The 26652-nt window shown below is 46.8% G+C and overlaps 1 protein-coding gene across 27 annotated transcripts in view; it reads right to left on the reverse strand.

The window, feature by feature from the left end:
• LPP (LIM domain containing preferred translocation partner in lipoma) overlaps positions 1-26652 on the reverse strand; it is a 381557-nt gene that overhangs the window by 180158 nt on the left and 174747 nt on the right. For all 27 annotated transcript variants that reach the window (XM_084529025.1, XM_084529005.1, XM_084529011.1 and 24 more), the window contains one exon: positions 6721-6830. In XM_084529025.1, the coding sequence (XP_084385151.1) occupies positions 6721-6830 (110 nt within the window). The remainder of the gene's footprint in view (positions 1-6720; positions 6831-26652) is intronic.

Consider the following 26652-nt stretch of genomic DNA (forward strand, 5'->3'; position numbering starts at 1 on the left):
TTTGTTTGTCTTAGTCTTGCCGCTGCATTACAGTTCCCTAATGCAACACAGCCTACCCAGGATTTGACATGAGAGCAACCGATCCTGCAAAAGATCTTTCCTAGGACCTGCTAATCCAACAGAAAATGTGAATAGCACTCAGAAATGAGAAGAATGGAAATGTCGTCAATACCGATCATGTTATCTCGCTCTCTTCCACCACTTAGCTCATTGGCTATAATGGGAGAATTCCCACGTCTTCATTATCTATTTTCCCCATGTTTAAATAACTCTACCTTGGATACAATGATGTTTTCGTTTCCCTTTGTCTGTCACAGCCTGGTACTAGCTCAGTGTGACAGGACCAAATTGTCTCCTTTTTCTGCATGCTCTCCCTGCCTCCCTTATTTCTTACCCCATTCAGGTTCCTATTACCCACAGGAGGATAACCCAGGTCACGGATTAACCTCTCTGCAGGTGTGGGCACTGGACCTGACTGTTGCCAGCAGGGTGGCAGCGTCCCACAAAGAGATGTACCCTCATGAGCTGGGACGAGCCCACCAGGGCTTGTAGCCTCGGGCACAGCCCCAGGAGACCCACAGCCACGCTGCTTGGACCACGTGCGCAACACCGCCTCGAGTCTTAACCTGGGATGGTTTTAGCTTGGCGATCTCTGAACATGCCAATCAGCAGTCTCTCTGACCTTTCTGTTTCCTATTACAACCCTTTAGAAGGGCCCATGCCCTTATTTACATGTGATCTGTATTAGCTGCTGCTTTCTTCTGCTCCCTCACCTCATTACCCGTCGCATGGCAGATTACCAAAAGCTGCTTCTGTTCCTTCTCTGAAAGTGTTTCACAGCCCCGTCGCAACCCTCCTCCTCCCAGGGAACGCACGAGTGTGCACCAGCACAGGTCCTGGCACATCCTGCCTGCTCTGTTACTATATTAAACAATAACATAACAAATACATTAAATAACACAGTAATAACCATGATGAAAATAATGAGAACAGTTAACTGTTTGGATCCTTGCTTCCTTTGTAGTCCTTGCCGAGAGGTTTAGCTATTAAAGGCTGTATTGCATTATAGCATTGCCAAGATATTAATAGCCAGGCACAGAGATGAATGGCAGGCTTACGCTGTACAATTAAAACTTTTCCAGTTCACCCTTTCAGTAAAATTTGTGGTTTATAATAAGCATCTTTGTCTATTCTGAAGAGAGTAAGGATTGGAAAGTTACATAGATGGGAACAGAGGTTCATTAAAGATTTAAAATAGAATGTGGTTTGGCATTGTAAAACAAACATGCGTATAAGATGGGTTACATCAAGAGCTGACTGAAAGACATGCTCAGTGTTCCTTTTCTCTTGTGATCCTGGATTTACTGGTCATGCTACCCACAGAAAGGATAAAAAAGCAGCAGGAATAAAATGTGCTTGCTTGTTCCCCAAGAATATGGAGGCCTGCTCTATATCCCTGCTCATTATGCATTTCTCATATATATATATATAAATATATATATATATAGTGTGCCTACGTGCATATGTATATATGTGTAGGTATATGAGAAAACCTATGCAATTTCATATACCATACATCCAAATATTCATCAACATAAAGGCTTAGAATTACTGATTCTTCTTACCTCAGCGCCCAGAGACCTCTGTAACAGAACTAGCACACATCGACCTGTAGGAGCCGGTGAGCATTTACACATGCAGAGAGCATACATGTTATTTGTTCAAGTCTAATTCAGAACACAGCCCGTTCCCGTTTCTCAAACACACAAGGACGGCAGAAGGAGGGAGACAGATCAAAAGCATTCCTGCAAAGCCAAGGTTTGAGTAAGAGGGTTAACATTACCAGGTAATTTATTTATACTGTTGGACACGGCTTCAATTTAGATAAAAGGCTGTTACTTATCACCTGGATTTTAATAAATCACATTAAGAGTCCCAGAAATCTGCAAAAGCGGGCTCTCAAACTGAAAGCTGTACACACAGACCACGGTTTTATTTACAGAGCCACCAGGAGCGACCGCTCCTTGCCTGAGCCCGGGGAGGCAGTCAGCTAGAGCTGCGCGGCGCTACGGATGCTCCTCTCCAGCGAGCACCTAAACCCGGGCCAATAATCCCGATGATTAACAAAATCTAGCACTAGAGGGAGGCTGAACACACTTTCTGGTCTCTTTGGCCTTTTCGGCTTCTCCAGCCATTCAAAGGAAGGCGATTTTGAGCCAGGCCAGCACCCCGGCAGAGCCCAGCTGCGGAGATGCGCTATTTAAGGCAGCACCCCCTGTTGGCAAAACCCGCACCCTTCCTTCCCCAGTGGTTCCTCAACAAACGCACCCAAAACCAACAAATGAACAAATTCCTCTGTGATGGATGAGTTGGAGCCCAGGAAGAGGCAGAAGCAGCAGCAGCACTCGCCCAGGGGCCGGCAGGCGGTGAAATGCTGAGCCACAAGGACGGGGCTGGCTGCTCGCACCCGGCACACGTTGCCACCAGCTCCCAAGGCTGGCTCCAGGAGCAGGGCTCTCCTCTGAACAGCCTGGCAGAGGAAGGCCTGTATGCCTTCAGACCACGTTCTGTTATTTCTCCTCCCCAAACTCCCCTGCTGAAAGGAATTTCCCGTGTAACCCTACAGCACATACAAGAGCAGGTGCCAGGCTGGTCTGTGACCTGAACGTGCCGAGAGCTGGCGCCTTAGCTTCTGCTTTACCCTGCACCCCACGCAGGCAGCACGTCTGATGGCTTCTTCACTCTAAACCCCATCCTCAAGCTCTTCAGCACGTCCCCTTTGCCATATCCCAAGTTCTATCTGCTCCCAGCAGCGGATGGTGTTTATTCATTAAGTCACCGTTTTCTCCGTACCGAGGCGGTGCGATGCGGCCAACAATTGCTCTGGGATGCAGGAGATGTGGGCACTATTTTTAGCCTGCTGCTGGCCAGCCCGGTGACCCAGGCAAATCACTTTCCCTGCTTCAGCTTCCTTATCAGAGAGAGACCGGTATTTCTTTTGTGAAGTGCTCTGCGGCCTGTCAATAAAACATGCTGATAACGGCCGGGGGCTGTTGGGAAAGAGGTGATCTCCCGGCTCAGCACCGTCCGTGCTACAGTAGCAGCTCGGGTCCCAAATTAAAATCAGACCCGGGACGCAGACACAGCACCTGTGGGCAATTAGCAGCGATTTGGAGACGCGTGTTTTACCGGGGTGGCCCTTGGCGGGTCTGCAGCTCGGGGTCACAGCTGCTCGCAGGCACCCAGCTCTTGCCCCGACAGCTCCAGCAGGCACTGGAAAGCTGCAAGGCTCCGTGTGAGCCTCTGCCGGACAGCCCCAGCCCTCTGCCACCCCAATTCCCCCGGGGAATCTGCAGGATGCCCCCTTAATGGTTCGGCCTCCCCCAGGATCGACGCAGGGTAGGGGCCGGCCGTCGGCAAGGGTCCTGCTGGGAGCAACACCGGGCACTTGGAGAGGTTTCCTGTAAGGGTTGCTCACGTTTGCTTTCCTTCAGAATGCCCTTTTTGAGACTAGAAGGCAAAAAGAACAACAACAAAAAAAATCTCCCTGTCTCCCAGATCTATCTATTTCCCTTTGACAAACAGTGATTTCATTTTTCTTCCCGTCCAGGATTTTTTTTTTTTTTCTCCTTTTTTTTTTTTTTCTTTTAAACTGAGCACAAGCCAACGTGGCAAAAAGCTCTTTGCTTATGTCCTTATTTGTCAAACACGCCATCGCCGCACCCTCACCACCATTCTGGGAACAAGCCCTTGCCTCCGCTGCCTGACTTCAGCCGAAGGGGAACTTCCCAACACAACTGGCCCCCAGCTCCAAGACGCTGCTTTTTTAAAATAAACATTTCCTTTTCTCTTATTATTTTCTTTTTGGTTTTTTTTTTTTTTTTTTTTTCAAAGCATTACAGTTAATAAGAAAAGAGTCAAAATTTCCTTCCCCTTTTCTCCTGCCCTGCTGTGAATCTGAACGTGAGCTAGATGAGGAAACAGAAATTACAAGAAAATGCCAGATCTACTGCAAAGTTGTTTCATGGCCCACTCCTCCTTTGATTTCAGCCAGTGTAGGCATCTAGAGGGAAGTTAGATACTAAAGTACCTTTTTGGATCTGATCCTAAGTGGTCAGCTCCACTGTCCAAACAGAGATCCAGAGATAAATAGGCCTATGAAAACCGGGCATTATTATTTTAACTGCTACTCCATAAACTCCAACTTAAACTGTAATAATCTGTGCAGCTTGCAGCTGTCTGCAAACGGTAATGCATGAAATGATAATAAACTAAACATATATCTATCTGCTGCTGCCCTCATCAACTTAACACCTAGTATAAAAAACTTTACCTGGAGCCACAGTGCACATTTTTCACGAGCTGTCAGCGGCACGAAACCCTCTGCCATACGGAGAGAATTTCTGCTGTCAAGAGGCTGCGCTGCTGGAGATCCGTTTCCAGCAGTGGAGCAGACGTGGAGGGCTTGCAGTGAGCCCCAGGAGCAGAACCTTGAACCTGCCCCACACTCAGCAACGGGATCATCTGCTCCTGGGTATGCATTTAACGGAGGGGGCGCAGAAATTAAGTGCTTGGGGTCAGAGAGCAGAGCCAGGTTTAGGTTGGAGCACAGGCCAACACGCACCCCAAGGAGTGTTGTCTTTGTGCTGTGATGTCCTGGGGCTGTGCAAACACCGTCAGGATTTGCAGCAGAGCGAGCACAGCCACCACCCCTTCAGGGAACCTCTGCCTGCGGTCACATTCAATACCCAGAGGCATCAAATAGTTTCCTCCATTGCCACTTGCCCTTTTCCCTCATCTCCCAGGCCTTACTTCTCACATCAGTGTGGATTTTGCTACTCCTGCAAGACCAGGACTGCTACTCCTGCTCATCTTGCAACACGAGATCTTGCCGGATCCTGATTCTGCACTGGCTTAGGCCTGCTCCCAATATATTTCACTGAGGATGGAAGGGAAAGGAAAGGGGAAAAGGAGCTGAGAGCAGACAAAATGCAGGGGTCTGTGTCTGCTGGGTACACCTGGCAGTGGTGACAGGACTGCAGGGATGCAGCCCCAAGGCTTGCCTTCCTCCCAACAGGCTGCCATCGGTGGAATCCTGATCTAACCAGATCCCTGCCAAAACCGAGGCTGTTAACGCTGCCCCAGCCCTGGCTTTCCAAAGGCAGAGGGAAAGGGTGTGACAAATAACAATTTCATGAGCTCAGCAGGCAAGAGCCAGTCCATCTGGTGGTTGTACCAACAGGCCAGTTTCAGTGAGAGCCCCGTGGTGCTGTGGCACATCTTCGGACAGTCAGAGGATTGAGGCGCGAGGATCACAAGACACAAACCCCTTCCAAAACATGTGGCGAGGTTTCCTCCTTGCAAAAGCCCTTCCCAGGCCATGGCTGGATCTGGAGAAGAGCAGAGGCACCACCACAGCCTCTTCCCATTGCACAGGGAGCTGAGCTTTGCCCCGCGGCAGGCGCCTGCTGCGCTGCTGCTTCCCAGCACCCCGGCTCCCAGGGGGACCACGCTTCTTGGAGAGATAAGAGGCAGAACAACACTTGCTGGGGAATTACTTCACTCCCCCAAGGCTGGGAAAAGCCATGCTCCTCACTTGGCTAATGTCTCCGATGGCTGCAGCCTTTCCTGGCAGTGGGAAACATAATTGTCATTAACCCCTTCCCTCTCCAAGGATGCTGAAACCATCACGGGAACACGCTTAGACTTTGTGATAGCCTCCGAACATCTTGCTACAGGCAAGAGTTCACAAGAAGCCCATGATGGAGAGAAGCGTTTTCTTTTTATAAAAGCACAAAGTGGATGAATCGACTCCGGAGTTCGTGGCAGGGTGAGGAACAAAGTCAGACCTCTTGAATCCTGTTTAATGCCTGCTCACTTGGCTGCCGCCAGGCTCAGCTCCAGCGAGGGACAGAGCGCTGCCACCACCTTCCTGGGCCATCAGAGGCAGCCCCACGCCACAGACACCTGGTTACACAACTCTGGCCAGTCTCAAACCCAGATCACGCTGGCTTTGCCCTCACCACTGCTCCCAGAAGGCTCTTTCAGCCCCAGTGCTTAGAAGCTTGCTACGCACTGGCACAGAGGTACTCTGGGCAAGCTCAGCGCCTTCTGCTCCTGCCTGACCTAGCACAGCAGTACCCGGCACTCCAGGTGAGACGGGGAGGTCTGCACGAAGGTGGCCATACCTCCCCATCACACAGGACGTGCCGCTGCCTCGTGCAGCTTACAAGTTGTGCTTCCACTCAGATGGCAAATCTAGAGGATCCAACCTAGCAAAAATGAGGTGGAAAGGGTCCCAGTGACATCACCGGAGCCTGGGCCAGGCCTTATTTGCTGCATTTAATTTTAGGCAACTAAACAAAGCACTTTTAGGATCAGATTACTGCCCTAAGGTCTCTCCACAGTCAGTGGAAGGAGGTGGCCCTTCCAGAAAACAATTCATTCTGGGAAGGTTTCACTCCCATCCACTATCACAAGGACGTAACGCAATTAGTTTTCTAATTCAAGCCGGATGGGAAAAATCCTTTAATAGCCCAGCAAGTTTTGAATGGAAATATTCCCTGCTTGGGAAACAGAGCTTGCTAATGCTGACTTGGTTGTTCCTGACACGTGATCTCAAACCCCAGCACTCTGCCACCTTGTTTTATTACCATTCACTTATTTCCACAGCCCCTTTGGAGCAGTTCTGCGCTCACAATAAAATTCTTGCCTTCTTACCTGCACGTTGAAAGTAACATCATCCATAGGGGGTGGGGGGGGAAAGGCACCTTGTGATGTGATGTTCCCGAGGTCATCCACAGGAGGTGGGGGTGGAGGAAGGAAGTCTCCTAGGAGAAAAAAAATCAAGAGAACTTAAGACTCATTGCAGAGCACCAGCATTTTCCTGAATCATTTCAGAACATCTCTCTGCTGCCCAGAGAGAAAGCAGGGAGGTAGACCAAGGTGCAGGGATGGACTGGAGACTGGCTCCTGGGATGACTCGTGTGATACTCACAGCTCTGCCACTGCTTTTATGGCAGTCAACACATCATTTAACCATTAAATACTCAACTGCATCCCTTGCTGATCCAGGGGATGGCCGTGACAGCTCAGGAGCACTTTCAGATTGCTTAGGGGTCCTCGGAACCCGCAGCAGCCTGGAGGCAGCAGCACCCAGACCAAAACTCACCTCTCCTTTAAATGCGTTACAGGAGGCTGCAAAACTTGCACTACCGAATGCCCCACATCCAGCCTGGCAGCAGATCCCAAGCAGTTCACTCCTTTCCTGTGCCAAATGACGCCAGCTGGTTTTGGTCACTCTAAAGACCGCATCAGCTGCTGACTACACGTCAGGACTGCCTGCCTGCTGGAGAGGATACTCAGAGGGCTGGGGCTGGAGCCCAAAATCTTCGGGGCTCGAGTTGAGGCTGTTTAACCCCCTGGTCAGCACCAAGCCCAGTTCCAACCTCCTACAAGCTTCCTCAGGCTCACAGCAGCTGGGCCCAGGAGAGCCAACATCCTCTCGTCTCCAACTGCTCATGGAGCCCAACGTGCTTTTTTGTTTTACCAGCTCAAAAATGATGTTCTCTAGACCAGCCCACCACCCTCTTTGCGTTTCCCTTTCTTATAGGGACCTCATGGCTTCACATAAGGAGTTGCTGGGAAAATCAGAGGCTGTCCTCAGTGACAACAGCCAAGGAAAGGATGGGCCAGTTGCAAACCCAGAAGCATCCACCTCCTTCAGCTCCGAGGAGGCTTTGTATGTGGGGCTGATGTGTAAAATATCTCCACTTTAAATTTGCTTTGTCTTAAAGTTCTGACAACGTCGATGTGTAAATACAAGTACAAAGCAGCACACTGGCTGCAAAGCCATCCAGCTTTGCACAGAGCTGGGAGACCTCTCCTACAGGACATCTGAGGAGGTGGGAGCACGAAGGAGAAAACATGGGCAGAGCAGCGCAGGCAGCAGGACACCAGGCTCTGAAAGCACCTCCTAATGATGGGAAGAAAAAAAAAAAAAAAGGAGCTTGCCATTAGCACTGGATTTGGCTCCTGGGGAGGCAGCTACCTGTAATTTGGACCACTTTGGTATATTTTTATTTCCTCTCATAAAGCTTTATGCTGCAAGCAGAGCTGTTTACTGTTGGTTCTCCTCTGTGCATCTGTGATGGAAGTTTAAGATAAGTGAATAAAGTGTTGTATTTCACATAGCTCAGAGCTGTGGCTTTTGGAGGGTTTTAACCCTTTCTGTGTGGAAACACAAGCTGTCTCCTTGACCCAGCATCACTCCAGCTCCCAGCTATGGGTCCCCCAGCACCATCCCCAGTGACCAAACCGCTCACAGAGGTGCTGAACCGAAGCCCAGTGACCTGCAGTCCCTGGGGCTCCCCATGCCGAGGATGAAAGCCCAGGGCTGAGCCACCACAGGGCAAGCTGGGTCTGCAGCCCCAAAAAGATTTCCTGTTCTACTGCAAATCTACTAAAGCCACGAGCTATCCAAAAGGCACAAAGTCCCCCTGGAACTTTTAAGGATTTTATTTCCCAGGAAAGCAATTTCTTCCCAGTTTCCCCAAAGTGAGCATGGCTAGAATTCAAAAAACCAACCAACCAACCAACAAACAAAAAACCCCACTTCTGAATCCCTAAGAAAGAACTGTCCCAAATACAGATGCTCCAAGACAGCTTGAAAACAACACACTGAAAACTAATTTAAAACAAACATGCTGCTCCAATAGACAAAATCCTATGAAACCTACTGGCTCGTTGTATGGCAGAGTTCAAGACTGATTTAAAAAAAATACATGCACAATAACATCTGCAGTATCTCCTTTTTGCTCTATAATTAATCCAACCTTTTATTTCACATCATATGAAATTCAATACGGAGTAGAAACAAAGGAAGAAATATTTTGAAATGAACATCTTAAGTGTTTCATTCTAAAAGTGCTGGGATGTCTGAGTGCTATGTAAACTTCTGTCCTTTGCTTTGAAAACGAACCTTCAACCAACCAATGTGGTTTTGCAAACAAATTCATCTCCAGCGGATGCACGCTTCCCCAGGAATACACACTTGAGATGCTGTCGCTCCAGTTAGCCCCAGCTCCAAAGCCTCACCTCCCTGCCAAGCCGTGCTGCTTTTATTACAGCCCTTCAATCCACCTAAGCCAAACCCATGGAGAGAACGGGGTGAAGGGGATGAGATAAGGGAAGGGCCGGGGTTTGTGCACAAGCAGAAGGCTGAGGGGGAAAATAACAATCGCTGTCACAACTTCAAAACAAATACCATTTTGCCACTTTGGAAGAGCCATTGCTCCCCAAAGAAAAAAACATTGGCAAGAGGTTTCAGAAAAAGAGTGAAAGGACAGAAACAATGAGAAGAGCTCTTTTTAAGAGTATGGAAGAAAACACTTCTCTCTGGAGCAGGAGGCAGCTGTACCGCACCCCAGCCCAGCTCTGCTGCCTCTCTCCTCCGCGGCTGATAAGCTGCTGGCGACCGGGAAGGGTTTGGACTGGGAAGCAGAAAGCAGATGTGTGATGAACTGGGGGGACCTTGCAGATGTTTGGCCTTTTCCTGGTCCTCTGTGAACAGATGGACTTTCCTCCTTCACAGCTTTAGTTATTTATCCTGCCACTGCACTTTCCTCTTTCCCACACACGGCCGTAGGACCCTGTCCTCCTCCCAGCGAGCTCACGGGAGCAAATTCTCCCTGAGGCAGGAGGCAGAGCTGTTCCTGTATTGTTATTGGCATTGCTCTACGAATCCCTCAGGCACAGAGGGAAACACATAAACACCGTCAAATCTGGGTCCCGAACAGCGCACGGTTTACAGATGACTTGCAAGGAACAGGTCTTCATCTGGGGGAGAAAAGGAGGAAAAAAGCTGAGTACAAGCTGAGAAAAAAAAAAAAAAAAAAAAACACAAACACAAACAAACATCCTGTTTCATGCACCAAGCACCTTTCTCACTCGCAGGCAAACCTTTGAATTCCTAAGTGCACGGAAGTTTTCTGCAGGATCAGACTCATCTGCCTCAAGCCTTTGTTTTCAGGGAGATGCATCTGCCAGTCAGCAAATGAATTGCAGCACAGTAATTGCCTCCCCCATCGACTGACACAGTTGTTTAGACATCAAGATTTGCAGCTTTGAAACTTCTAGACACGAAGATGATCTCACATGTTCAGTAAGAAGAGACTGTTTGGGGGAAAACCCTCGGAAACACACAAAAGCAAAACATCATATTTTTCCCTGGAACAATAACTTAATGAAATCTATCAAGCAACAAAACAGGATTCACACTGGCGTTCCCAGATCTCTGGCTGACATCTGAAGACGATATGCCCAGATGTTTTTCATTTTTCTTCCTCCAAACCAAAATAACCCTTTCTCGTCATTTCTGCCTCTGAGGCTGGTTCAGAATTGGTTTGAATCACCTGAAAAACCAAGCTCCCCACCGGACCCAGAGAGCAGAGTACAGGCAGTGATGGAGCAAACCCCCACTGACGCGTTTCTCTTCTGCTCCAAACAGCTGAGCAGATGCAGTCATCTTCCATTCCCCGGTCAAATATTTAGCTTCTACTGCAGAAAGCCAAATTTGGGGGTGATCTGTGGTGAAACAATTAAGATTTACACTTTGAACCTAATCCATCAGGGCTAAAATCCCTTTGATTAAGCTTACCGTGAATTTCTCTCCGCACCCATTGACCTGTATCCCACAACAGGCACTGGGAAGCCCTGCAGAATCCTGCAGCACTGCAAAGTGCTCTGGAAAATTTCATGTTGCAAAAGCCACACTGCGGAATTTTTACAGAAAACGTCAGCTCGATATGGCACGGTGACTCGTAGGTGCCACCACGCCTTACATTGACATGCTGCCTTTTCCTGTAACATCTGCATTTAACATCCATCACTGGACGAGGAAAACACACGATTAAAATCATGCTTTGTGCTGGCACATCTTTGGTCAGAGCCATGGCCCAGGTGGTCCTCGGCACCGTGTTGGTACAGGGGAACAGCCACACCATTACACACCAGCTACACAACCCACTTAATTACACCGCATTCACCTGCCACGTACAAAATAAAGCCAACCCAAAGCACTGCTCAAACGACCATTTTCTTACCAATTACTCACTCTACCATTTGAACTACTTTTGTTAATCAGCTACTGTATTAATAAGCAGGGGGAGAAAAAAGAAAAAAAAACAAAACATAACACACTGGCTAATTTTATTCTTAGCATTTAAAAAAGGAATACTGAATCTGTCAGGTAGTTGCACTAAAAATTTACTTCACCACCTGCTAGCTGAAATATTGCTTTTATGGATTTATATTGTATTAAAAGGTCACTGGCTGTTTAAGTCTTAAACAGTTTTAATCATTCTAAAAGTCTCTTAACAGTAAGAAAAGGAAGCTCAGAACAAACAGCAGCAGGGATTCTAATTAAAAGGGCCAATTCATCTAATTTTATTTGGGGTTAATTATTCAGGATTCACTCTCTGATGTGTAAGGAATAGCAATTAGTAATTTTAGTGATTTGAGGAACATTGGAGGTGTAATCAGTTAAAATGAGTGAGTGTTTACAACACAAGATGTTGAATTAGTTTCTCCCAGCTGGAGAACAGGAACATTAGTCCCCTACAGTTCAGGACTATGAATCGCAGTCCTGCTTAAAATATTCCCTTCAAATAAAAAAAACACGCCAACAATCATTTGGCAATTCTGTTTACTACACGACGAGTCAACAGGCAATGTGTACCATGGCAGCTTGCGTTCCTCACCCCATCCTCCATCCCATCGGCCAACTGCCCGAGCCCCTGGGATCTGATAGAAACATTTCCCCAGCATTTCTCCCACCTGCGCAACTTCAGCCAGGCTATCAGCCTCCTGTCACGCAGCCTTTTGCTACAGCTCGCTGAGATAATGAAAAGAAGCAGCCTGTGAAACTTTCAAATGTTAATTAACTTCTGTGTTTAAATATACAGAGGAAAAATGACCGCGCGATTAACTTAAAACCTCCAGGTACAATTCCTCCTACAAGCACAAATCCAAAATAGCTCTGCTGGAATCGCTCTGGCCTTCTTCCAGCGTTACTAGAGCAAGGAGAAGTTACTACAGCTCGCAGGAGCAGCAGATGAGGCTCTGCTGGGGACAGGGGAGCTGCATGGGCGAGTGCCAGCGGGGAGATCCAAATCTGGCTGCTTTGACGTTCGGGTCTGAGCAGAGATGGTAGCCCAAAAGCTGCTTTTTCCACCTTTCAAGAAGTAACTGGGGTTTATCAGCAGGTAGCACAGCCACATAGCCACTGGGACAGGAGCTGGACCCCTAAGCTGAAAGGTTTCAGCGTGGCGTGACCGCTACAAGGAGCAAAGCTGGCACACCAGACCAAGTCTCCTTCAAATGATTCAGCTTTTATCAAACAACTTGATTTAGCACAGACAGCTGCTATTTTTGGTGTTGTGTACACAGATCTTTCATCCCGGCTCTGGTCACCGGTGGGGAAAATCCCCCCCTTCTTTGGTTCACGTTAGAACTCATTGAACTCCCTCTCAAACACCCGCAAAGGCAGTAATTAGCACAGGGATAGGAAACGAGGGCTCAGTTCCCCAAATTATGCAAAATCTCAGCTGCTTCACCGCACTGGATGCCCCTCATCATGAAAACAACACTTGTGTGATGAGGCTGCGTTTTCAGCCAGCTTGTGGCTGCAGACACCGAGGCGTGCCACCCTTTCCAGCCACGCAGCCTCGGCGCCCCAAGGATATGGGTGTATGGGGAGGCAGGTGAAAGCAAAAGCTTCTTTGAGTCCCCCGTGCACATCAGCCCATCATCCTACACGCCGTATGCTTATGAAACATGCCACCAAGTACAAAGACATCTACACACGGCTGCGTTTTGATTCTTCAAGTCGTTTTTCCGTGTGACTGTGGGGACAAAGCATTCCAGCTAACGTCCCCCGCCGACCTCTCTGCAGTGGGGATCAGATATTTTGCTCACCTCGACAGCATGTGCTCTGAACGCCATGCAAACGGAGCAGTTCTGCTCCCACGCGTGCCGTTACACCTAGCGGGTATCTCCGTGACACCGGTGTCTGCACGGAGATGAGGTCAGCTGGTACCAGAGCTCAGCTCTCAGGAAAATAAACCCGTCCTTTACTAAGGCTTATTGAGGCACTGCAAGAAACAGCCCGTGGCACTGTGAAATGTTAATTAAAATCTGTGTTAAAACAGAGGGAGGAAGAAGAGCTGTAGGATTAACCGAGAAGCTCCAGGTACCACTCTTCACTGCAGACTTCTTTCAGGACTTAGGGCACGTTCCTTAGCCCCGCTGTGCCTCGGTCCACAGGCTCACAAAGCCATCCTTTTCCTATCCTTACAAACACGCTCAGTGGAGGGAAGCCTGTCCTGCTTGGTCACTACTACAACAAGATCCCACTTGGAGCTGCAGCTGCTCAGGTCCAATAAACGGGGACAAAAATAGTTCCAAACGATTTTAAAAAATGACAGAAAACAGCCTGCTCAGATGGAAAGATTTCAACACAAACAACTGGAAATAGGCTGGAAATCGGGGCATCTAAGGCAGAAAACCAAACCCTATCCTCAGAGGGGACACACGCCGCATTCCTGCACACCATCCCGCTCCTTGGAGCAGCAAAAGGTCCACGAAGCAACTCAGCGAGGGAAGCGCTGCCTTAGTCAGAACAAAACCGAAAGGGGTTATCTATTTGTTTATTAGATGATGGTGTTAAACTCGTTTGTTCATTGCTAAGAGTGCCTGACAGGAGTTGACACAGGCATTAATTTACAAAGGAGGCTGTTGTGAAGGAGTTGAAAAAATGAGTTATATCGCTGGGTAAGAGCTCGTTCTCTCTGGCTGCGGCTGCGTGGCCCGATCAAAACAAATTTTGTTTTTTCGGCACAAAGAGCCACGGGTCAGCTTTCTGCCCCGAGTGGGCAGCCGGGGAAGCTGGGGACAGCATCCTTCAGACGCATCCTTTCTTATCACCAGTCAAACCCTCTCTGTGCCTCGTGATGAAATACAAGACACTGTGCAGATCAGGAAAGCTACCTCCCAGAGCTCTTTATTGCCAAGTGACTTCCTCAAGTTTCGGAAGCTGCCGCCAATAGTTTTTAAGCAATCTTGGACTTATCTTTGCTTCTAATTGCTTTTTGTTTGTTTGTTTGTATGTTTCGTGTTGTTTTCCTGCTTTGGGGGTGGACTGACATCTGAATGGTCCGAGGAAACCCTACATGTTGCAGCCTTGGAGCCAGCAGCGGCCCGTGCTGCGGAACATCTGGAGGCACTGGATCCATCCTGCTCCCCCAGCATGCGAAAGAGAGAGCCAAAAGAAAATAAAAAAACCTGCTGTAGCCAGAGCACTTCCTTGGGTGATGGGGTCAACCTGCCTGCGAGGCATCCTCTTCACAGAGTGTGCTGCCACTGGCTTGATAGAGTGGAACAAAAACACCAAGTGGGAAACGCCTGGACAGCTCTCACAGATGAACTGAAGAAGAGAACACAAGCTGATTTTCAAACTGGCTCCCTCAGTTCCTTCCCTCCTCCCTCCCACCCCTCCCCGTGTAACTCTCATAAACATCCACACTTGGAAAGACTAAAGCAGAACTCGTGTCTTTATCAGATATGCCTTAGCTCACTTCACTGTCTTCAGCAGCACAAACAGCACTGGCTTTCTTCCTTCTGCTGCAATTAGTCAATGCTACTGGGGAGCAGAAAAAGGTTGCTAGATTTTCTTTGCGATATAAAATGAATTTGCTTCTTATTCACCAGTGTAACAGTTGAATAATAAATTACATCCTTAATCCTTGAAGATTATTCAAGATAAAATCAAATGTTGGATAAACAGAAATCATTTCTATTTTCTTCTTTCAAAGTAAGTAACTAATGCTCCAAATCTCCATATATAAATACAAATTTATATTTATAAATACATATAAATATACATAAAAATATGTTTACCCATAGTGGTGTTTTTTCTCATGGATGGATTTGGTTCTTTTTGCCAGTTCCTGCTGGCAACGTCACACATGATCTGGCTAGATCATGGAAGAGAAATGGGATTATGACCAGATGTAAAAAATAAAGGAGGTATCGGGAGATGCTTTACACCCTCTCTGCAGTACTTTTGGATAGCATGGAAAGCAGAGGACAAAGTATGATGTAGGCTCTCTTCTTTGAGCTCAATTTTACCATAAAGCACTGATCCACACTGTTTCTCAACCAGTGATCACTACCCAGCACCCCAAAGATACTATACACACTTATACGTGCAGTTATCACCACATTTTAAGAAGAAATGCTTTAAAATTTATACTTTCTTACATAATTCAGCGAAGTAACTGACCATCACTTATAGTGGCCTCCTGGCAGCTCACGGACCTCTCTAGTTCAGGAGCAAACTGCTAAACTGACTTTTTAAATAAATAACTACATTTCTGTTCTCTATATCCCACAAAATCCTCTACCAAGTATCCCCTTGCTCCCTCTTTCTCCTTGCTGGTCAGTGCCAGCACTATGGTAGGTAAAACAAGAGCAGAGAGAGCAATTGCACACCTCTGTGCCACTTCCCATCGGGAGGATGCTAAAATGTGGAAGGGAGGACTTGCTCGGTGCAGAAAATGGATGCAAGAGAACTCAGCCCTGATGGGCACTTCTGAAAGCTGCAAAAAAGCAGAGGTGGATGCCAGAGGCACAGAAATGGCACATTAGAGGCACATCACCAGGATGACGATGATATTGGCACTCATGACACTGCTAAAACCCATTACACTAAAATTCTCTCCCTAAACTGACCCAAGCACGCTGCCTATTCTGCAAACAACAGCAGGCCATAAATGCCAGCACTATGGTTCCTGTGCCAGTTTGGGGGAAAACACATCTCTCGTCTTGCATTCCCTATGCCCATGGCCACGATATTGCAGTTACTCCAACTTCTGACCGTTCTGAGAAAGCAGTCACTCACACAACCAGCTTTGCTGTGACCCTGCTCAGCACAAGGTGCCTCCCTTCCAGAGAACAAGTCCTGGGGTCTGGCACCAGCCCAGGGAAACGGCAGGAACTGCGAAGGGGCCCTCGCAGTAAAACACACCGCACCAAAAGCCAGGTCAATTATTTAGTGTAGGGAAACCTGGGTGAGATCATTTTCAGATTGAGTTAAAACTTTTATCTTTAACCAAGGCTACAGAAAATGAATTACTGAAATACTTGTGGATATTGTTAAAAGGAAAAATGTGGAAGAAAATTAAAATCTTCTGCAAAGATTGTGGTTTTCTTTGAAATGCCAGAGATTTTTATTCTCGTAGAAAAATGTTGTGGAAAAAAAATGATAACAAACTGTAGTAGCATACTGCCACAGCTTCAAGGCTGGACTTCTGAAATCTTCACTCTGAGGTTTGGTTTTCCTTCAGAGCTGCTACTTGGGCAATTTTGGGAAAAGAATTATGTTAAATTAAGTGGAGAATCTCTCTCGATTTTCTTCCACCCTAACTTCTCTCCCAGCCTTGCGGCAGGAAAGCACAAATCCATTCTTTTCAGCTGATGATTGATCTTCAATCTAAATCCCCACTTCAATATTAATAACCTCTCAGAAAACAATTAAAATAGATATATTGTTTGAGTGTGTGCTCAGGGAACAACTGAAGAGGATAAATCTTCTAGGAGCACAAAACACTCCTTTTATTGTACTTTGAGACCTCCGATGCCTGCAGTGACACGCACCACGTTATTCTCTGTAACGCACACGTCTCCCTGTGCTACCTGAAGTGCTCGTCTGGAGCAGTGAAGGGGAAGGAGAGGAGTTCTTAGCAGCACAGGGGAAGAGTGGATGGGCCATCTCACCCTCAAACACAAAGCCCTGCATCAGGAAGACTCTCCAAGGGTGGACCTTTTCTTCCGTCAGACAGAAGATGCTGCAGGAGGGAGAGCATCTTCCAGTTCCACATCACCAGCCAGCACAAAAAGCCACGGAGAGCCCAAGCAGGGGCTTCATTTGGGAATTGTTTTAATGGACAGAGATGCACAATATGCTGGGATGGTATGATAAATCATGGAACATATGTAATTCGTAGTTGTTTATGAGCATGGTCTCCCCAGGCTCTGAGACCTTTGCAGTCAATGTCTCTTGTCTCCATGATCCATGACAAAGAGAAAAGCACCTCCTGGGCCTGCTGTTCTGGGCTGCCTTACTTCAGCACTGCTCAAGGTTAGTGCTCTCTGTAGCAGACCGGCTGCATCTACACTACCCAGCCTTTGGTCTAGATTCCCCCCAGCCTCTGCGGTGCCTGGAGCTGAGGGCTAGCACTACTCACTTGCCTTTTTCCAGTTGCAAGTGCAATAACAAAAAGGCTGTGCTGCTGCTTGCCAGCATGCTGTTTTTGCAGCATAGAATGAGGAAGTGTGCTGTGTGCCATGGTAAGAGCGCATGTGGAAATCTTTAAGGGTGCAAAGCTTTCTCGAAGGACCGCCTTGGGCACAGGGAGACAAACTTGAGTCCTAATCTTGGTGTCTGCCTAGAGGAGAAGAGACAACCATGCTGCTTTGGAGAGCACTAACCAGGTTTCCTAAACAAAACCGAACGACAGAAGGTTTTGCAAACTCACAGCATCAGATTTCTCCCCTCAACAATGTCACTGCAATCCTGCAATGCATGAGTTGCTGCACACAGTCATCCAAGGTGACTGCTTTATAGTTTCTTGTAGTCATTCCAAAAGTGAAGCTCAATCCTAGAGGGTTTAAAGAATCATAGTCAGGTTTCTTTGATGAAAGACACCCAGGTGAAGAATAACCCCATTTAAATAGAAAACACGGAATGTTTGAGTACCAGGCCTGTCAAAAAAAACACAAAGTAATCAAAACATACCTAAGAACGATCTGAAATTAGCCAATATTTGTCTTTCTATACAAAGAAAGCATTCTGAATTTAGAAACAGTGACATAACCTAGATTTAAAACCCAGTACCACATCTAAGCCAAACTTAGATGTGGCTGTTGAAGATCACTGAAGAAACAATGTTCTCTGCTTTCAAGAGACTGTGTGATTTACCCTACATCCTTATCAGGTCACATATATCACATTATGCCATGGTGATTAGCATCTTGCTTGATTAAAATCTGTAACTCCAGTGGATTTAAATGGCTGATTTGAGAGCCACTCAGATGAGAGCCCAGGGCTGGATCTGATCACAGGCAGAGAATGGCATGCTGCGATTGCAGAGTTGATATCTGCTCCCCTAGCTCTTGAAAATGTTGCAGCTAAGATCACCTGGCCAAGACGGGTAAACAAAGGTGTGTGTCAGGTCAGCCAGCAAAATTTTTCTAAGCAATGGCTCTGCACTCCTCAGGAGAAAGAAGATAAAATCTGCTTTGGCTCCTCTTTCCTATATATCTAACATTTGCAAGAGAAAAAGCAGATGACTGCTTAAAGCTTGGGATGATGCATGCCATCTTCAAGCTATTCTTGAGTGAAACGTTTAATGTTTCATGTGGTTTGGAAATGGCTTAAATTCCCTGCTGAATTTTTCATGCCCGTACACAATTTAGCCTTTATCAAAAATTCCCTTCAATTACGTACTCTGCAGAAAACGCAGAAATTCTTCCAAAGGATCCTGGGTGATGCAGTCAGTTGCATCGGTACAGCCTCTTTTTCCCCCTTTTTTTGTTTGTTGTTTTTCAGCTCGGGTTTGCACAAAACATCCCTACTTGGATAAGCCCACTGCAGCAATCTGGACTTCACCATCTGTGCTGATCATAAAAAATCAATGCCACTTTCTCTTCCCATGCCTGTATTTTAGTTGAGGAGAACGCGAAGACAGAAGAGCACCGGAGAGGGCATAAAAGGTTGCAAACTTTTGGACGGACCCTGCTTCTTACCTTGTTCTGCAGGGAGCTGTAAGAAAGCTTTTGCACGACAAAGCCTGCAGAAGGCTCGCTGTTCCCGTGCAGGAGATGCGGTGGGGAAACGGGCGTAATTAGAGCACTGCAACGTGCCAGCTATTCTTGGAGGCACAGCAGCCCCTCAGGAGCTCTCGCAGGAGAGCGGAGCGAGGACAGCCCTGAGACTGCTGTAACCTATGTCACAGACATCCCCTGAAACTTGGAGCCATCCTCCGGCGTCCTGTGTGCCGAGCAGCACAGGCTAAAGACACCGTCTCTCTGTTGCTTTTGTTCTGTGAACACCTTCATTTTGCTGAGCCTACATCCCCTGAGGTTCCAGAAATATTAACATAAGCCACATACAAATATTATTTCAAAGAAACTATCCCCATAGTTCTATTTCTGGAGATGCATCTTAAAAAAGCTTCCCTGAAATACTGGAACAGGACCCATATTATCTCTTCATAAAAGGAATACAACTTCTAGGCTTCTAAAATCATTGGTAAACAGTTCAGACTTCCTTTTATACTGTAAGATTTCCTTCCCATAACACACAAGATATATTGCCTCGAGGGAAAAGCAGCTTTATGAAGAGGAAGCTACGTGTGCCAGAATTGTTCTCTTCCATTATTTGAACATCCTTTCTCCCTTCCATTGTTTTAATAGAGTTGGTCACCAGATGAACCTGCAGCAAAACACCAAATCCCTCAGCAGAGTGTCTATCTGCCGAGAACCCCAAACAACCTCTGCTCCTCTGCGGAGCCTTCCTGATGCCCAGGAAATATGTGTTTTCTGCACACACCCCATATATAATTTTGATAGAAAAACGGCTTTGCTAATAGGCTTATGCTCTGCTGCTCCCACCAGAACAACGCTTGAGGAATGGATGTCTCACCAGTAATCTTCCCCTTCCATTTATTTCTGAGGAACTTGGTTGAATAGAAGGAAGAAGCAGGAAAACAGAGAAAGAGAGGGAGAAAAAGAGAACGTATTCAGTAATGACCTGTGTCACAGGGAGAAAAAAAACAAATCTGGTGTCCGATGTTCCTACACGTGACTCAGAGAAATGTTCCACTCGCTCATGCACGTGCTAGCATGCAGCACAGACTCAGTTACACGCAGAAGTTCAAGTGCATGCTTAAATGTGATGTCCCATGGGACCTCAAAAAGCATGTATCAAATTAGGCATTTGGTGAAAAGCTTTGCTAAGCAAAAGGATGAGTTTATGTACTTTCCCCAATGCCTCTGCTGAAATGAGGCTGAATGGTTGCTCTGGTACATCCCAGGAGATCCCGAGTTCTTCCCAAAGTATCCATTTACTGGGATTTCACTCTTGCACATTCAGTTCTGGGGAATCAGTACAGAAAACTGGGACCAGAGAATCTGTGTCCTAGGAATGACAGTATGACAGTATTGCCAGGGGTGGCTAATGTGACCACAAATCCCTTCCACTGATCCAGATCACGCACCCCACCAGGGGCCCTGACATTTCTCCATTTTCTTTTAAATCTCCTCTAAATGGTACAATCTCCCCAAATCCAAACAGGAAAATCCTGGGTTCCCCCAGATCAGAAACTATTTGGTTTCAGACAATAGGGATCTGCTTCTAGAAGGCCTGAATGGAGTTGCTAAAAATAAGCAAATACTCCCAGTCTTTCTGCACTCCTCTCCCTGAAGTGAAATGATCAAGAGGATTAATTTTAGAGTATGCACAGTTTTAATGTGAAAAAACACAAGTTGCATCTTAGCTTTTAAGCAAAGACCAGATGGAAAGTCTATCATTAGAAATGCCAAAGGGAGAACACACTCAAAGTTCGCTCCAGGATGGAAAGGTCATTTCTAGTCATCCTTGTTTTAAATGTTCTCAGAAGCACTCAGGCTTTTGTAATAACACAGCCTTCTTTCAGTTTATCAACTCGATTTCCTCCAAAACAAAATAAAAAACTCCAAAACAAAACAAAAATCACCAAACAATACCAAAGGCAGAAACTTTAAAGGAAGGTGCCAGCTCTCTTTTTCTTTCCTCTACACAGCAAAAGGATCATTAAATTTTTAATGAATTATTGTTTAGATGACGAGAAATGCCACAAAGATGATCTGTTGATCCCACACAGGGTTGTTTACTTCGAGCTCCATGAGAGGCAGCAGACAACGTGTCAATGAAGGCTGAGAAGCTGTTCCTGGCTTAGCAGGTAGCAATGCTGATAAAGAACGTGTCCAACTGCTCAGGTTTCACCCATGGGTTCAAAGCAACTTCCCAAACCCCCAGCAGAGACCGTGTGCCAGCTGACCGACAGAAATCCGCTAGCCCATCTGCATCGTAACTACGACTGGTCACAAGATGTGAGCAGCTCAGGAAGGATCTCACTGGTGGTACAGACGCACTCCAGTAGCTCGCATGTGACGACTGAAGAAGGCAAAATCGTGACCTGTGATTCTCACCTGAGTCACTAGGATGACCTGAAAATAACGTAGTGCTCCACTCCACTTGCTAACATAGATAAGAGCAACAAAATACACAGCTTCAACCGAGACTTCACCAGCCACTAGTCTCCACTTGCCAGCTAACTGTGGAACAAACTTTTCCCCCGCTAAGAAAAGCCCACAGCTGAAGTACAGTATGTGAATAAGCCTGCTGGGATACAGCCTCCAAATCCTAACTGGAATATATTTAATCAAAGACAGAAAGCTTCATTCTCTCTTATTTTCTAACAAATAGAAGAAAAAAAAAAGACATAGATATTGTGATATAAAATTGGCATTTTCACAGTAAACACATCTGTGTCCCAGTGCAGATTATTCCCTATACGAACTGGAGCTACTGGCTAAAGCTGAAAGTGTTTTCTCCTTGCAGGCTGTGCCTCTTCTCAGCTGTACTGGGCCAGCCCTGACAAGAAGAATCTGGCTTCAGTTCTTCTTTGTGCATAAATAACAAACTTATTTGCAAGGTCCAGACAGCTGCATTTATGTAAAACCACTCAGAGGAGCCATCGCTGACCTAACTTTGCAGCTACTGGGCTGCACAAGTGTCAGAGTGAAACGTCACCTGCAGCACCGCTGAATGAGGCACAACAGAAAAAAAAAAAAAAAAAAAAAAAAGACTTTATTCACAAGTACCATGCTAAAATTTGGGGACCCACAAACAAATGCTTTGTCATTTCTTAGCCACTTGCAAACAGCGATTGTTCTGTATGAAATCATCAACAAACGGGAAGCACAGTATCCTCCAAGCTCCCTTCAGAAATCTTCCTTTCAAAACATACCCCCGTTTTAATCATTTAGTATTTGCAATAGAGAAGAAGGAAAAACAAAAAGGTAGGAAATCTGAGAAGATCAAACCTTCCCTTGTCCCCACAAATAGACATTCTCTGCCTTCCAATAGACTTGACTAATCATTTTTCTAAGTAGCCAAAAGATTTCGCAATTAAATGCTTATATAAATAAGATGCATCTTTCTGCTGCTTCTGATGCCTCATGAGTTTTCCGGCTCCTCTCAAAGAGCTTTCATTGCTCTGGGCATGACAAAGCCAAAACCGCTAGAATAGAAAGCTCTGGTTTCAACTCCATCCCAGTGACCGAACGAATTCCCAGAACCTTCATCACCGCTCTTGGAGCACGAGAAGGAAAGGAAAAAAAAAATAAATGAGAAAAGAGGACTTTGATTCCTAAGATCAGAACCACATTTGCTGGACAAATTTGTTAGAAATCCTAGCTCTGGACATAGCGTGAATTAAGCATATTTGGCCAGGTACACAGTGATCAAATAAATACGGAGCCTCACAATTCCCCTCCTGAAGACTCACGTTTGTGGTGGCTACTGCACTTTCAGCCAGCAAAATGTGACCTTTAGGCCCTGACATTTAGGCCCTGATTTTCCAACTTGTGTTACCTCCGCCTCCAGTTTCACAGGTGGAATTCATAGCACTTGAACGTTTAAATAGTTGGCGGTGTCCACCAAACACGAGGCCGTGTCTTACCCAACTGAGTCTTAAAATGGAATATTCCCGCTCTGGAGCCCCATGCCATGCTGGATGGTCAACTTACAGGAGGTACTGGACATGCTGTATCGTTTGGGAAAATCAACATGACAGCCGAAAGCTCATCTCTCAAAATAGTTACCACGCTGCTTACTTTTTTCTCTCTTATTTGTTTCCCTGCCACAGTTACACAACACATTCCTGCTGGGGCAAAAGGGATAATTAGCAAGAGAAGAGCTTTTGGACACACACAAACAGGCAGCGCTGAGTACAAAGTGTACAGTATCACATGAGAAACAGGAAGATAACTGTCTTCCCACGTGAGAAGGAATAATAAGGAAAATGGATCCTCCATTAGTTGGTCTCAGGAATACCTCTGGAAAGCACCATACACTCAGAGTGGAAACACGGTGGTTCAGCAATTATTTGTTTAAAAAAATCCAACAGTGATTGCAGGGAAAAAGAGCTCAGCTGTAATCATGCATCACAGCTCCTGCCTTGGATTAGCTGCTAGGTTTGAAGTATTTTCTGTCTGGCCAACAAGAGCAATTTACTGGCGCGGAGAAATATTTTATACATTGGAGTTTTCAGGCTCAGCCAAACCAATCATTCCTGCAGCTCTCTAAACGACTCTTGTCCCTAATGAGGGAAGTGAACAATTCAACAAAACCTAGAGATCTGGCGGCTGGACATCCACCCATCCGACCCCCTTCTGCTGCCACAAGGTCACTTCTCCCTCTCGAAGGCACACATCTTGTTCTTTCCCACGCAGGCTGAGTGCTGATGCTCACAGAGCAGTCAATCAGGTAACTCTCTCACGTTACAAACCCAGCTGCCTGTCCTGCTGCAGAGGAGGATTAGAGGCTTGAACGCCACAGGCCCACTGTCGGCAGGAACGGGTTAACAAGGAAAATGGGATCTACAAATTTAATCCAAATCTAAGGCATCAGGATATGGAGCCTCTCTGAATGGACTAAGCAGAAGACGAATGCACTACAACACCTCATACGTTACCTGTTAAGGCTGTGTGGTCTCATGTCTGGGCTGGTATCAGAGGAGATGCAGGCCAGCTGTGATTTTACCCGGGTCACGCTTCTTTCATGTGTTGCCTCTTGTCTTTATAAATTTGTTTTCACGTAAGACAGCTGTGTCAGACCTGAGCTCCCAATGTAATTTTCCTTCTACACTTGCAGAATGAATTCAGTCAGCCAGGTCCCGCTTTCCCTTGGGTACCACACAAGGAATTACAAAACGGCTCGATTTGTGCCCAAATGGAGCACAAAAAGCCAGTGCAAAAAGTGATGTCAAACACCATGAGGGGAAAGGACCCAATGACAAAACCAGGATCTGTGGGAGAACCTCAGTCCCAGGACAGTGAGGGGTGGTGATTGGGAACATCAATTCTGTTCATCAGTTGGAACCATTCGATGAGCCCGTTCCTGATAGGACACCATGGCACCACAAAACACCAAAACACCATTTACAAACAAATTTCCGGACCCAAAGTGCACTTCAGCCTCCCCCAGGCCCCCGTGCCTTCACCTCTGACATGGCAGGAGGGTAAGCCTGAGCAGCAGGGAGGCAGTTTACAAGAAGGAGCTTAATTGTACTGCAGTTTTAAAAACCAATACAGAATTAATCATTTTGCAGAAGTTGTGCTCTCTGCCTGGGGGGCTGCTTGGCTGCGTTGAGGAAGTGCATGGTGTTGACTTCCCAAACTGAGTCACCATTACAGGCCCTGGGCGGTATTTATAGAGTTGGGGGAAAATTTCCAGGAAACATCACTTACTGGCACTCCTAAAAATAGCAAAGGAAACTCTTCAATTACTAAACTTTTAAGGAAGAAAGTCTTTCTTCTTCGTGACAAGACAGCAAAGCAGCAGCCTCTCTGATTTGTTTGGAAGCAGTTACAATTAATATTGTTCCTTATCTCACTTTTCCCTGACAGCAGTAGATGTTGCTCCTAAGCTATTAATTCTGAACAGCTGCAAGGTTGCTTTTTTCTCCTCTCTCTTCCACTGATTATTTCCAGGATAAGATGCTGAAGTCAGCCTCATCTCAGGAAACTTTAACAATTCTCTGCTGGAACACGTCTGCAATACAATCCATAGGCTGAGCCAGAGATCTCTCACACACGTACTTGAGCAAAGCCAGGTACCAACAACAGCACGAGTTTGGCAGCCCAGAGGTTGGCCCAAACCCTTTAACCAACTGTCCAGGACCCCAGTTTGGGGGAATTGTTGCAGCCTTCGTCAAACCACCTGAATCTGCAGGTTAACCTGTCTCTGGAAGTCAAGCTATCCCATGGAGGGATGAGCCAATTCCTCCACACAACCTAGACCTGCGTTGGGATGGAAAAGCAGACAAAACCACAGGGAGGGCAGGATTTGTGGCTGGATGAGTCACCTAGAAGTATCTGTTCTCCTCCACAAATGCAAGAGTTTCTCTGTCTCTTCAGAGCCAGGCTTTCAGCGAGGAAAGCGAGGCTTTCAGAAACATTCTTTCTCCTCAATAGCTTAAATGATGTAACTGCAAATCTGGGAGAGGCTCGACCATCTTAACCTTCCCACTAAACACACTTCGATTTATGCTCTTGCTTCGTGAGGCTGGGCAGACCACTCCAGACCCAGTCCCCTTTGCCATGGCAGTGGCATACCCCATCAGGAAGGACGTAAGCTGGCTGACTACAGAAGTGCAACTTACTGAGAGAAAAAAAATATCTTTTAAAAGCATAAGATATGAGCCTATGAGCTTCTCCCCATCCTGTATACCAAATCAACATGACAGAATTTATTATTATGACTGCCACACTGCCCTCACCACTGCCCTCCCCTCTGAGCCCTGGGGCCAATGTCAGCCAAAGAGCACAGAGGACGAGGAGGCCTCCGAGGCCTTCCCCTCCATGGAAGAGCCCGTACCGGGCATGGACTTGGCCGGCACCTGCCCCATTTGAGTGCCCAGCCCAAGCACGTTGGCTCTGGCTCTCCCCAAAGCCATCTGTCAGCCGGCACAAAGCCCGTGACCCTCACGGGGCATGAAGGCCCATGCGAGGCCCACCGAGTTTGTTGTGCGCATGCCACCGCGGGGCCGGCAGGCACAGCAGCGTGCCTCGGCTGGCTCTGACACGGGAGGCATGCAAAGCACTCGTGCAGATAAGATGCTCCCCTCATGTCTTGCATGAGACGTGCCGACCTCCCCCCAACCCTTTCTCCTTGGCATTGTTAAAGATAACATGAAAATCTGCTACTTATTTCTCCGAACGTCTCTGTTTTAAAGGTTCCCCCCCCTCCCTGTTTTTCTGAGGCCAATTAAAAATAAAAGTTTACCAGGAAGACGACAAAAAAAAAAAAGTGCCTGATATCATTGGATTCAGCCTGTAAGGATCTCACACATAAAAGAATTATGTCCCTGAGCACTTTCCAGCAGACTTTCAGAAAATTTCATCTTTCTACTTCCCTGGCTGGATAGTCTGTTTGAGTAATTTTCTCTTTCTCCTGGGGTTGGTTGCTAAGAGACGCACTATTACTTCTCCCTCTCTTATGACCCGATTACTGTGATCAGCAAAGACAGCGTGCAGACAACAGCCTGACACAGCTCATACAAGGACATCGGGCTCGTTACAAAATGATGGACTGTATTAACACTCCGCAGCCCCTCCGCTCGCCGCGGCCTTTGCCGAGTCTCCAGGCACAACTGGGGGCTTTTACTTCCCCGGCTTCTGAAGTGCGCCTTCAAACATTTTAAATCACAGGACTGGGAAGGGAGAAGAATGGACTTTTACCTCCTGTGTTTCACTGCCTGTCAGCCG

This window comes from Aythya ferina, assembly GCF_964211825.1.
Source record: "Aythya ferina genome assembly, chromosome: 9".
Taxonomy (NCBI): domain Eukaryota; kingdom Metazoa; phylum Chordata; class Aves; order Anseriformes; family Anatidae; genus Aythya; species Aythya ferina.